Source organism: Ictidomys tridecemlineatus, unplaced genomic scaffold (genome assembly GCF_052094955.1).
Source record: "Ictidomys tridecemlineatus isolate mIctTri1 unplaced genomic scaffold, mIctTri1.hap1 Scaffold_844, whole genome shotgun sequence".
In the NCBI taxonomy this organism is placed as follows: Eukaryota; Metazoa; Chordata; class Mammalia; order Rodentia; family Sciuridae; genus Ictidomys; species Ictidomys tridecemlineatus.
In genome coordinates, this window is record NW_027526095.1 from 138,777 (window position 1) to 150,923 (window position 12,147).

The 12,147-nt window shown below is 41.4% G+C and overlaps 1 protein-coding gene across 5 annotated transcripts in view; it reads left to right on the top strand.

Moving 5' to 3' along the window:
* LOC144374727 (CD5 antigen-like) overlaps positions 1-5,196 on the top strand; it is a 52,021-nt gene extending 46,825 nt beyond the window's left edge. For all 5 annotated transcript variants that reach the window (XM_078037473.1, XM_078037475.1, XM_078037472.1 and 2 more), the window contains 3 exons: positions 1,030-1,365; positions 2,299-2,619; positions 4,258-5,196. In XM_078037473.1, coding sequence (XP_077893599.1) covers positions 1,030-1,365; positions 2,299-2,619; positions 4,258-4,283 — 683 coding nt within the window. In that variant the 3' untranslated portion in view covers positions 4,284-5,196. The remainder of the gene's footprint in view (positions 1-1,029; positions 1,366-2,298; positions 2,620-4,257) is intronic.
* The last annotated feature ends 6,951 nt before the right edge of the window (positions 5,197-12,147 follow it).

Below are 12,147 nucleotides of genomic sequence, written 5' to 3' on the forward strand. Positions count from 1 at the left end.
GAACATGCCACCTTCCTACTTAATCCAAAGTTTTTTTTAACCTTTTATGTGTATATGCTTATGTATCTGATCACCTGTATAATGTATGTATATACACACATATATACAGATATGTGTGTACATATATACATGATACATATACATTTATATATATAAATAATACATATATTTAATATACAAACAATATATATAATATAGTTATAATGACATAGAAAACACACATTATATACATTATATATTATACTATTATAATTCCATATTATAAAAAATGATCAATACTTATTATGTATTAATTATGACATAAATGGGTTATATATCCTGTGTAGTAATTATGTAATATACACATTTTATTTATAATGTCTGATATAATATTTAATGTAAATTCATTGTTTATACATAGATATATGTATAATAATGTATTAAAATATTTTGTGTGTGATTATAATATATGATACATTGTAATTATGTATTAAAATATATACTATATTTATCATATATAAAAAGGACTGTGGATATAGCTCAGTGGTAGAGTGCCTTTGGGTTCAATACCCAATACCAAAATACATATGCTATATTTTAATACATAATACATAATGAATTTATAATATGTAAAAACATGTATATTTATAGTATATTATAATTATAAATATACTTATATATTATTATTTATGTATCATTATTATAATAATATAAATTTTACATGTAATATAATTATACTATACATATAATATGATATAAATGTTTATATATATATATAAATTTATTTTGCCTCTGTCTCTTGGGAAGAGCAATGAGGAGTTGAATGGGAAAACAATTTGAAAGAGTAAAAGGCCACGATAATGACTCGCCCTGGAGCATGTGCTTCCTTGATTCGCTCCCTCACTTCTCCCTGAGCACTGGTTGGTCAGTGCCTCGCACTCCAGTGCACAGGGTACTGAACACCAGAAACAGCCCCTGGGCAGTGAGCCCCCTTTTCTGAGACGACCCTGTGCTTGCAGGGAGTAGACCCTTCCTGTTTTTGCTCCGCAGACCCAGATTTGACTCCAGTCCCAGAAAGTGTGCGGCTGGTCGGTGGCCCTGGGCCTTGCAAGGGGCGAGTGGAGGTGCAGTATGAGGGCCAGTGGAGCACCGTGTGCAAAACGGGCTGGGACCTCCGGGCTGCGAAGGTGGTGTGCCGGCAACTGGGGTGCGGCAGGGCCCTGCAGACCCACAGCCACTGTAACAAGGCTGCCCAGGGCCAAGGACCCATCTGGGAGAGGGAGATGTTCTGCTCGGGAAGAGAAGCAGCCCTTCAGGATTGCCCTTCTGGGCCTTGGGAGAAGCAAAACTGCACACATGACGAGGACACGTGGGTGGAATGTGAAGGTAATGGAAGGTGATGCTCGCACATCCAGAGACCAAGGTCATGGGTGAGGTTAAATGGAATTCCATTCAGCATTATTCTCCAGAAGGACTCCTGCACCAGAGGATCCCTGCCAACCTATTGTGCTGACTGTCAATTCTCTTCTTTTAAAATGGTAATTACAATAGCTGCCTTTCAGTGCTCGGCAGGGTGATGCACACCTGGAATCCCATCTACCAGAAAGGCTGAGGCAGGAGGATCCCAAGTTCAAGGCCAGCCTGGGCAGCTTAGTAAGACCCTATCTCAAGATAAAAAGTAAAAAGGACTCCAAATGTAGCTCCATTGTAGAGCACTACTGGGTTCAATCCCCAATACCACCCCCCCCAAAAAAAGAAATTTTTAAAAAATAACTTCTTTGAATGTGAAATGCTTAAAATGTTTTAAGCAATATTATGTGCTATATTAATATGAACTGTTATCATACTGAATTCCATATGATAGAGCACAGCACATTACTCTGTATCTGTTAAGTTCTTCAGTTTTAAAAAACTACCAGAAAGCCATTCATAAATATTAGATTTATAAAATAGGTAGGGGAAGCAAAAAGATCCTAGCTGAAGGAACGTACCTGGCCACAGGGGTTGAAAGCTGATGGAGCGGTGGAGAGCAACTGCAGTCACAGAAACACGTGGAGGGTTTCAGATGTGCTGATGGGGTTTGGTTGGGGAGGATGCAGATGATCTTTTTTTTAAAAAAATATTTAATTTTTACTTGTAGCTGGACATAACACCTTTATTTTATTTATTTATTTTTATGTGATGCTGAGGGTCCAACCCAGGGCCTTGCACGTGCTAGGAGAATGCTCTGCCGCCGAGCCATCACCCCAACCCGTGATCTTATTTTTTTCTCTTTTCCCTTTTTCTCTCCAATCTCCAACTTCCTCCTCCACCCTGCAGATGCCTTTGACCTGAGGCTGGTAGGAAGAGATAATCAGTGCTCTGGGAGACTGGAAGTGCTGCACAAGGGCGTGTGGGGCTCTGTCTGTGACGACGGCTGGGGAGGAAAGGAGGACCGAGTGGTGTGCAAGCAACTGGGCTGTGGGGAACCCCTCTCTCTACCCTTCAAAGCCCGGAAAACCTATGGCCCTGGGGTTGGCCGCATCTGGCTGGATGACGTTCGTTGCTCGGGGCAGGAGCAGTCCCTGGAGCAGTGCAAACACAGGTTTTGGGGGTATCATGACTGTACCCATAAAGAAGATGTGGCTGTGATCTGCTCAGGTGAGTCCTGTAGGGCTGACCTGGGGGACAATGCAGGAAGAAGTGTTGGTGGGGTGAAGTCTGGGGACAAGGGTGGCTCTGCCTATGCCACAGAGCTGCTCGTAATCCTTCCTTACTCTGTGGCTATTTCCAGGGATAAGACTGAGGCTTTCTGATATATATATATATATATATATATATATATATATATATATTTGGTTTTTATTTTTTTCTAGAGGAATCGGGCTGAGATATAATAAAAAATACAGTCTGAATGTGTCTTGAAAATTATTGGATCAACATCTTTATATTAAGTGTGAACAAAAGTGTGAAAGGATATAAGCCACTTTTCAAAATCATCAAAATTGTTTTCAAATCACATAGCAGAACCATAACGACCCAGCTTTCCTCTCGATTCAGGGTTAGTTCTCTTCAGTCCTCAAAGGCTAAGTCTGAACCTGGCAGATGCTCCCACCTCATTCTTTTTTTTTGTTACTCCCCAGATTTTATTTCCAGTGGCCTTGAGGCTATGGGCAAGGGCACTCTAAGAAAGTCCTTGGGAGTCTTATTGGAGAGAATAAGACCTGAAATAGACCCCTAAAGGGAGTATGCAGGAGGAAGCCCTGTCCCAACTTGGGTCAGGGAGTCCGAGTGTAGCCTCTGGGTCTCTGGGTGGCTGACTCAAGAGAGTCACAAGTCGGAAGCCCATTTGTGGAATTAGAGAGGGGACCCACTGTGCAGGTCTCTTCGGCTAAGCTATAAAGCTGCAGCTAGGGAAGAGCTGATATTTAACCAAGAAATACGGGGAACAGTTAATGCCTAGGAAAGGACAGATTTAGTGGTAATAGGCCAACGTTTACATCTGCTGCTGCTACTTTGAAATTGTTAAATTTTATGCAGTCACTAAACTACTCTCAACTTCAGTGTTTTCATCTGTAAAATAGACACTATCCCTCAAAGACTTTTGTGTAAGACATGAACACAGTTGGCCCTCTGTTTCCATGGCTTCTGCATCTGTGGCTTCAACCAACCGTGAATTGAAAATGCATATTTGATGCATCACCAACTTTATTTCTGGTACACTTTGGCTTTTTATTCCATATTGATGTTCTTTCAAAATAGAATAAAGGATTCAATTACTCTACTGAAAAAAAAAAAAAGAAGAAATCACATCTGTCCTGAACATGCACAGGATTTTCTTATCATTATTCCCTAAACAAGATAGCATAACAGTTATTTATGTGGCATTTACATTGTGGTAGGTATTATAAGAGACTTAGAGATGAGTTAGAATATATGGGAGGATGTGCTTCAGTTCAATGGAAATTTTTACAATGTCATTTTACATACGGGTTTAAAGCATCCTTTTTTTTTTTTTTTTTTTTTTTGCTATCCTTGAGGGTCCTAGCACCAATTTTCTGTGGATACAGAGGAACAACTGTACAGTTTGTGCCTCACATGGGAACTGGTTCAATTGGCCCCTGGGACACTACACCAGATTCTGACCCAGGTGACATCCACCCGTGTGGGATATCCATGTAGCTGAGCTCTTTCCTGTTCTGAGCACCGGTCTGCTTCCTTAGCCAGTTTAGCTTGAAGGGAATAATTTCTTGCAGGCCTGTCCCCGCTCCTTACTACATGTTCCTCTTGTCTTTACAGGACAGTATCCCGGCCTTGATGCTTGACCTGGCTCCCACTGGCCCCACGTGCCCCTGCTTGTCCCCCTGGCCCCTGATTATCCTGGTGGTCACACTGGTCCTCAGTCTCTGGGGAGTCTGAGTACTGCAGAGACGCCTTGTTCTTGGGGTCAAGCACGCCCACCCCTGCACCTGTCCTAAGATATAGCTGTTGATTTCCCTGCTGGGAAAGATGACCTTCTCTTGGCATTGCTTCTGACCTTGCCTGCCCCTTCCTCACCTGCCTGGAATCCTCAGGCCGGCCGCTCTGACCAAAAGCACAGGCCTTACGAAGGTAAGGTCTTCATCTGCTCATTACAGGGATGAAAAAGACAGAGGGAACATTTTAAAGGAAGCGTGTGGAGAAAAATCTTTGGAACTGGGGTGGGGGACGAGACAGAGGCTTTTTGAAATCTTCTTCTCAAGCTTCAGCTGATCATAACAGTAAGCCCACACTTCTCTGCCCGTTCTCGAAGAGGGCAGTTTGCCATTTCAAGAGGGTGGCACAGCAGCGATCTGTAGTCCTGAACCTTTTCATAATGTCAGAAAAAGATATTTCACCTTCTGACGGTTCCCATGAAATACTTCTGTCATCTATCCCAGGGCAACCTGCCAACATAGTTGACATTTAACCAAGGAATCTCAGAAATGCATCCAAAGAAAACTTTGATTGGTTCCTGGGAAAAGGTCAGGAGAGGGGTGGACAGAAGTTGGGGAGAGCTACAGTTGTGTCTCATGCCAATCAGAAAGTACCATTTTCATCTTATAAATGGAGACTTGTAAACCTAAGGTACAGAATGACACTAAGGAGACAATCAAGGTTTAACTGTAAAAATCAGTAACTCTAGACTCAGAGGCTAAGTCCATACTTATGCTATGCCGAGGATTACACTGCATAATAAATCACATCTTGCAATCTCAACAGTTGCCGTGTTGTGTGATGTGCTCTTTCTGCCAACAGGGAAGCAGGTATTGTGGTGGGGCAGGTCACTCAGAACACACACTAAGTCCCAGTTTTGTCCAAATTGAAGAGTCGTTATTTAGCTGGCCAGCCAGAGACTGCCCCCCACAGGACCCATAACTGTCTCTGCAAGGAACAGCCCCGAGCCTGAGCATTTTAGGTTATCTAAAGACAAAAACCACATCTGGGTTGACACAGCTGCAAGCAAGCAGGCACAGAAACTGAACTGGCCAGTTAAAGAGACAATGCAGTGGGTACCTTGGTATTTCCCACGGGACTTTCCAGGTTGGCACAGCAGCAAGCAAGCAGAAGGGAAGTGGGTCAAAATGACCCTAGTTCAGTACGCGTTAGAGAATGATTACTAATGTCTACACAATCAATCTCTGACAAGGTACATTGCCCAAGAAAAATGAAAACCAAAGAGAAAATTTTCACATTGTATAAGAATCGCTCATTTGTGTTGCCAAGTATGTACTGCTAGGTAACAATTAATGGGCAGAGAGGTGGGGCTTTCCCACAGGAGAAGCATTCTTACATGGAGTCTGTTTGGTCATTGCCTGTATAGCCTGGCCGATAACAGGTATGTCTTTTATTTTACACAGGATTAGGTAAAAGAGAACCTGCCTGTAAATGCAACCACATGTGTAACATAGCTATCTCCTCTAGGTGGGGAACTTTCTTCCTATTTCCTGCTCTAGCTTGAAACTAAAAGTCAGTTCTGCCACTCTTACACTTTTTTTAGAAAAATATTTTAATTTGATTAATGTGTATTAACTGTACTTATTAATGGTCTTCAGTGTGAAATTTCAACACATGCATGCAACATGCACTGATCAAATCCAACCAACTACTAACAGAGGGTGCTAGAGTCTTCCATATTGGTTGTGGGATCCTATGGTTACTAATGATTCTGGAGAGTGTTTCCACCTCCCACTATTCCACTGTAGCTCAAATAGTTAAATGAATGGGAAAATAGGTAGAGAAACATCGTTTTTTAAAAGAGAAACAAGTCTTAACAGACATTTGGGGGTCTATCCTGTTTCCTCAAACATACTTTGCCTTTAAACGATCAGCTCTCACAAGTCTTCCTGATTTTCCCTATAGACTAAGATTCTGTACCTCTAATCCATGGGCAAGCTAAACTGCCTTGATTGAGTCATTGTATTAGGCCAAATTTGTGGGACCCCAATAGACCTCCAGGAGCCAAATCCGATGCAAGCACATAGGAGTCTTTATTGCAAGCTTGAGCCTGGACTCACAACCATTCCTGATGCAGCGGTCCCAGGGAGTGAGTCCCGGTCCTTTGTTCAATGAGATTTTATAGGTTTTTTGGGGGGATACTCTATGCCTCACAACATCACACAGCAAATCATTTCCATACCACAGGAAAATCAAACAACAACTCTTAACATTGATTAGCACATTCACTGGTGGGAACAAGTTGGGTAGGGGTGAGTGGTTACTAAAAGAGGGGGATTTGTTTGAACTGATTGGTTTAGGCCACGAGGGGTGTACATGCTGAACTACATGGTTATCAACCACCATAAACTACTGGGGGATCATCTGGCAGCCCAGGTATTTCCCTGTCTCATGCTGATTGGAAGTTGCTAGGGGGTTGCAATGGGTCCTCACCTAGCCTGACTGAGCCAGGGACACCTGGTGCTACAGATCTCTCCTGTTATTTACAGACAAACAACTCAGCAGGGTGGGTATGTGCTTAGGAGTGCTCTGTGGGTCTTTCCAAGGACAAGGGTCACGCCCCCTTCCTTAGGACAGGCCTTGCGGTGGAAGCTGCTGTTATTTATTTATTTTTTTAAAATGGAGTCACATCAGTTTCTCAATTGAAAAGTCCCTTTATGCTTAGTAGAGCAGAATAGGGTTAGAATTTCACAAAAATAACTTTGGTTTCTTCCTAATTTCTCCAATAAAATTGGTTTTGTACAATTCCAACCCAGTAAGACTCCTGGGAACCAACTTTAAAAATGCTTGTGCCAGAGACAGAGTGTTTTAGTCAGTTTTTTTTTTTTTTTCTTCCCCACTGCTATGACCAAAAGACCTGACAAGAACAATTTTAAAGGAGGGAAAATTTATTTGGGGCTCGTGGTTTCAGAGGTCTCGGTCCACAGATGGCCAACTCCATTCCTCAGGGCCCAAGAGGAGGCAGAACATCATGGTGGAAGACTGTGATGGAGGAAGCCACTGGGAACATGGGAGAGAGAGAGACACTCCTCTTATCATGCACAAAATAAATACCCAAAAGTAACCCCCAGTGACCCACCCCCTCCAGCCACACTCTAGCTGCTCACAGTTATCACCCCGTTAATCCCTACCAGGGGATCACTGCACTGACCAGGTTCAAACTCTCCTAACCCAATCATTTCACCTATAAACTTTCTTGCCATGTCTCACCCATGAGCTTCTGGGGCCACCTCCTATCTAAACAACAACACAGAGCGATTCCCACACCGAAAGCAAGATCTGAGGAAGCCTGACAGAGTGTTAGAAAGTCTAACAAGAATGTATCATCCTTGGCAGAGGCCTCCCTTCACCGTGGACTCTCTCCCTGCCTGCTGACTGGCTGGAGAGAATCCCGGGTCCACATGAGGGAGGCTGAGTCCAACCGTGGAGGAGGCTCAGCTCTGAATGGGAGGGTAGAACAGAGTTCCTCACCCAAACTCAGCCAACCGCGACACTGATAGGAAACAGAGTGTTTGTCTTAGAGCACTCAGAGATCAGGATGGTGTATTTCCGGCACGTGTAGCAGGACGAACGCAGGAAGATTGTTTGAAGAAATCAATTGCACTGCTTCAAGGCTCACTCAAGTCTTTCTGATTATCATTTGGCTTTCTTAAAAACCTCTAAACATATTTTCCGTGCTAATCAGGAAATGTGAGATTGTTCTTAATTATATTTTCACTATTAATTAGCTATATTTTGGATGCTTGTTTTTAATAGTATTCTAAGATTTTTTTCCACTAAAAACTATCCCAAGTATGTCCATGGAGAGAGAGCTTCACAAACATTTTTTAAACAACACAGTCCTTCCTCCCGGTGACAGTTAATTGGAACATCTGTCCCAGGCTGGATCAATTAGTCCTTTCCAGGAATTGGGAACTGTGACCCAAAGTAGATTAGTTTCTCCAAGTGGCTGATTGTCTAAGTCAGCCTAGGACCTGCAGGAGGACATTTCTCACATACCACACGGATCAGAGAACCAGAGGAAGACCTTTCACAGAGATAAATAATAGTGAAAGCAGCATTCATTAGACACACAGACATCCTGGACAGCATTTTCCACTTCTTTTCTTTTCCTGGGCTCCGACAGCATTCCTGGCATTAGGTTCTGTGACAGACTGCGGGGAGTTCATCATCATTTTTAAAATGTTTTGGTTGAGTTCATCTTATGTGGGTTTTTGTGCTTCCAACCAAAAGAGCCACAGACACTTTTCTTATTTTTAAGTTAATAAAGAGATAATTCATCCATCTTTTACAAGGTTGATTGTATCAGCTCAATTATTAATAATAAATAAATTTCCTTTGCATTCATAAAAATCATATTTATGGAACTGAAAACCCCAGGAAACAGCCTACAACAGAGGTACCACTTTGAGATACTGCTCTTGGGTGCCCCTGGCTGGATGAATGTTCAATCTATCTGTTCTACATAAGTGGAATTTAAAGCTCATCACCTCCATATTAAAAAATAGATTAATTAGAGATCCAATGAAGGTGGGGTATAGAAAATAGACAACTCAGAAGTGACATGTTTTCTGCCTATTTTATGTTGAAAAGGCTCTCTCTCTTTTTTATTTTTTTAGTGAGAGAGAATTTTTTTAATATCTATTTTTCAGTTTTCGGTGGACACAACATCTTTTTATTCTTTTTTATGTGGTGCTGAGGATAGAACCTAGAGCTCCGCTCATGCCAGGTGAGCGCGTTACCGCTTGAGCCACATCTCCAGCTCCAAAAAGGCTCTCTTAAATTTTACTATCTGGTGAAATTTTAATCATTTTTGATGATTAGAAGTTGTAGTAATCCAAATCAGGTAATTAGAACTTGTTGTAATTTAAATCAGGTTACAAAACCTTGCTTAAATCCCTTTGAGAGCTTCCTATTGTGCAGAAGTTCAATGGAAATGTCTCATTCTGGCTTAAGAGGCTTGGCATGACCTGGCCCCCACCTACTCCCCCAGTCTTATCTCATACAAGCATGCCTTATTTCACTTTATTTACTTGCTTTGCCTTACTGTGTTTCCCAGATATTGTTTTATTTATTTCTTTTCACAGATTGAAGATTTGGGGCAACTCTGCATTAAACAAGTCCATTGTCACCATTTTCCCAACAGCTCAGATGATCGTTAGCATTTTGTGGCAATAAAGCATTTTTTATTAAGGCACATCCATTGCTTTTTAGACATACTTGCTATTGCATACTTAATAGACTACAGTATAGTGGGGACATAATTTTTATATGTACTGGGAAACCAAAAAATTCACTACTCAATTTATTATATATATATTTTTTTATTACTGTGATCTGAAACTCCAATTCTCAATATCTCCAAACTATGTCTCCCCCTATCAGCTCATTCCAACCACATGGGTTTTCTATCCCTTCCTAAGACACATCAAACTTTCTGACCTGTGGTAAATCTTCCAGAAGAACAGGTTTTGGGCAGAGCAACTATCAGAAGCTCTATTTGAACATACTGAGTCTGATACATACTGAATCTCCATGTGAAGATATTCTATTAAAAGTTTAGGGGAGGGGGCTGGGATGTGGCTCAAGCGGTAGCGCGCTCGCCTGGCATGCGTGCGGCCCGGGTTCGATCCTCAGCACCACATACCAACAAAGATGTTGTGTCCGCCGAGAACTAAGAAAAAAATAAATAAATGTTAAAATTCTCTCTCTCTCTCTGTCCCCCTCTCTCACTCTCTCTTTAAAAAAAAAAAAAAAAAAAAAAAAAAAGTTTAGGGGAAGCTGGGCACTGTGGTGCACACTTATGATCCCAGTGTCTCAGGAGGCTGAGGCAGGAGAATCACGAGTTCAAAGCCAGCTCAGCAATGGCAAGGTGCTAAGCAACTCAGTAAGACCCTGTCTCTAAAAAAAAAAAAAATGCACAAAAAAATAGGGCTGGGACGTGACTCAGTGGTCCAGCGCCCCTGAGTTCAATCCCTGGTATCAAAAAACAAAACAAAACAAAAAAGTTCAGGGTAGAGGTTTGGCCTTGCAGATATGATCTGGGAAATTTTTGTGTTTCAGAGCTGATAAGGATAAATGCTTTGAATACTCTTTCTCTTTTTGTCATGAATGTGTTTTTGTGGGTGTATGTGTGTGTGTTGTAGAGGGAGGAAAATAAAGATATTTGACATATACACAATATCTCTGCTTTTTTTCCCATTCTTATTCCTTTATCCTATAACACAAAATGTATTACTTATTATCACAATATTTAAGTATAGTTGAATTAGCATGGAAGTAAACTGTGGGATTGAAAGAAGTTTTAACTCAAGGATTTTTACCTCCTCTTTAGAATTAGAGGCTAGAGTGTTTTCGGTTTTTTGCAAGATAATTTTATCATGTTAGGTGGAATGAGGGCCTCGGTATTGATTTTATTAAGAGATTAAGTGAGGTTTAAGAAGATGGTTGCCAAGTTGACAAGGGGACTTGTAGTGGTTAATTTTACATGTTGACTTGCTGAGTCGTGAGGTGTTCTGCTGTTTGATTAAACATTATTTCTGGATGTGTCTGTGGGAATATTTCTGGATGGGATTAGGATTTCAACTGAAAGTCTCCATAGAGCCAATTGGGTTTCTTAAAGAAATCTCTTTAAGACTTCACAAATTGGTAAAGTCCTTCCCTAAACTCATGTTTTCAAAGACGTTTCCCCTCTCTCATCAGATAATCAGGGATTACCGCTGATATTTTCTTTCCTGTATTTTGACCTTGCCAGGGCTAATCTTATGTGATTCTGGGTTGAATTCACCAATCAAGTACGAAGTCTCCTTTAAAATTTTCTTCCTCAGGTATATAGAGACAAATTCCTACCTTTTATGGAAATATGAGGAGCAGAAAATATGTACCCCCAACAGTACAGAGCAGAGATTTTAAAAGACTAGTATTATTTTGAAAATAAAATCAAAGTGATAGTGTATGTTAATGCCCAGCTACAAATGCAATGTGCAATTTTTTTTTTTTGGGGGGGGGTGGGTACTGGGGATTGGACTCAGGAGCACTCCACCACTCATCCCCAGTCCTGTTTTGCATTTTATTTAGAGACAGAGTGTCACTGAGTTGCTTAGCACCTTGCCATTGTTGAGGCTGGTTTTGAACTTGCAATCCTCCTGCCTCAGCATTGGAAGCCACTGGGATTACAGGCGTGCACCACTGCACCCAGCTGATTTTGGCAACCTTTTTCTGTGATAACAAACCTCACCCATATCTCATGACTTCCAATGTAAACTTTTATTTTTTTTGCACAGGCAAATTAAGTGCTGCAAATCATCTGAAGTTTTGCTGGACTCAGCTGGTTTAAGTTGGATTTGGCTCTAGGATGTGGGCTCTGTTTACTTTTCTTCCAAGTATTTTCTTGTTCTGGGGTCTGGATTGAAGCAGCAGCCAAGCCCAACCATGGAATTGCAAGTGGTGTCTTGTTGGATACATCAAATGCTTGTATTCTGACTTCTTTTTGCCCAAAATATGTCACACAGCCAGGCCAAAGGCCAGTGAATCAGGAACATATATTTATCCCCCAAAATACTTGACAAGATCATCTGACAATGAGAAAACCCATTTACTTCTTTAATAGGAAGGGAGCCAATAGTTGGAAGCAATAATCTTATCTATTCCAGTGCTGTGAAACCAGTTTCTACTCTGTGAGTCACATTTTATCCACTCAAAAAATATCAAGAC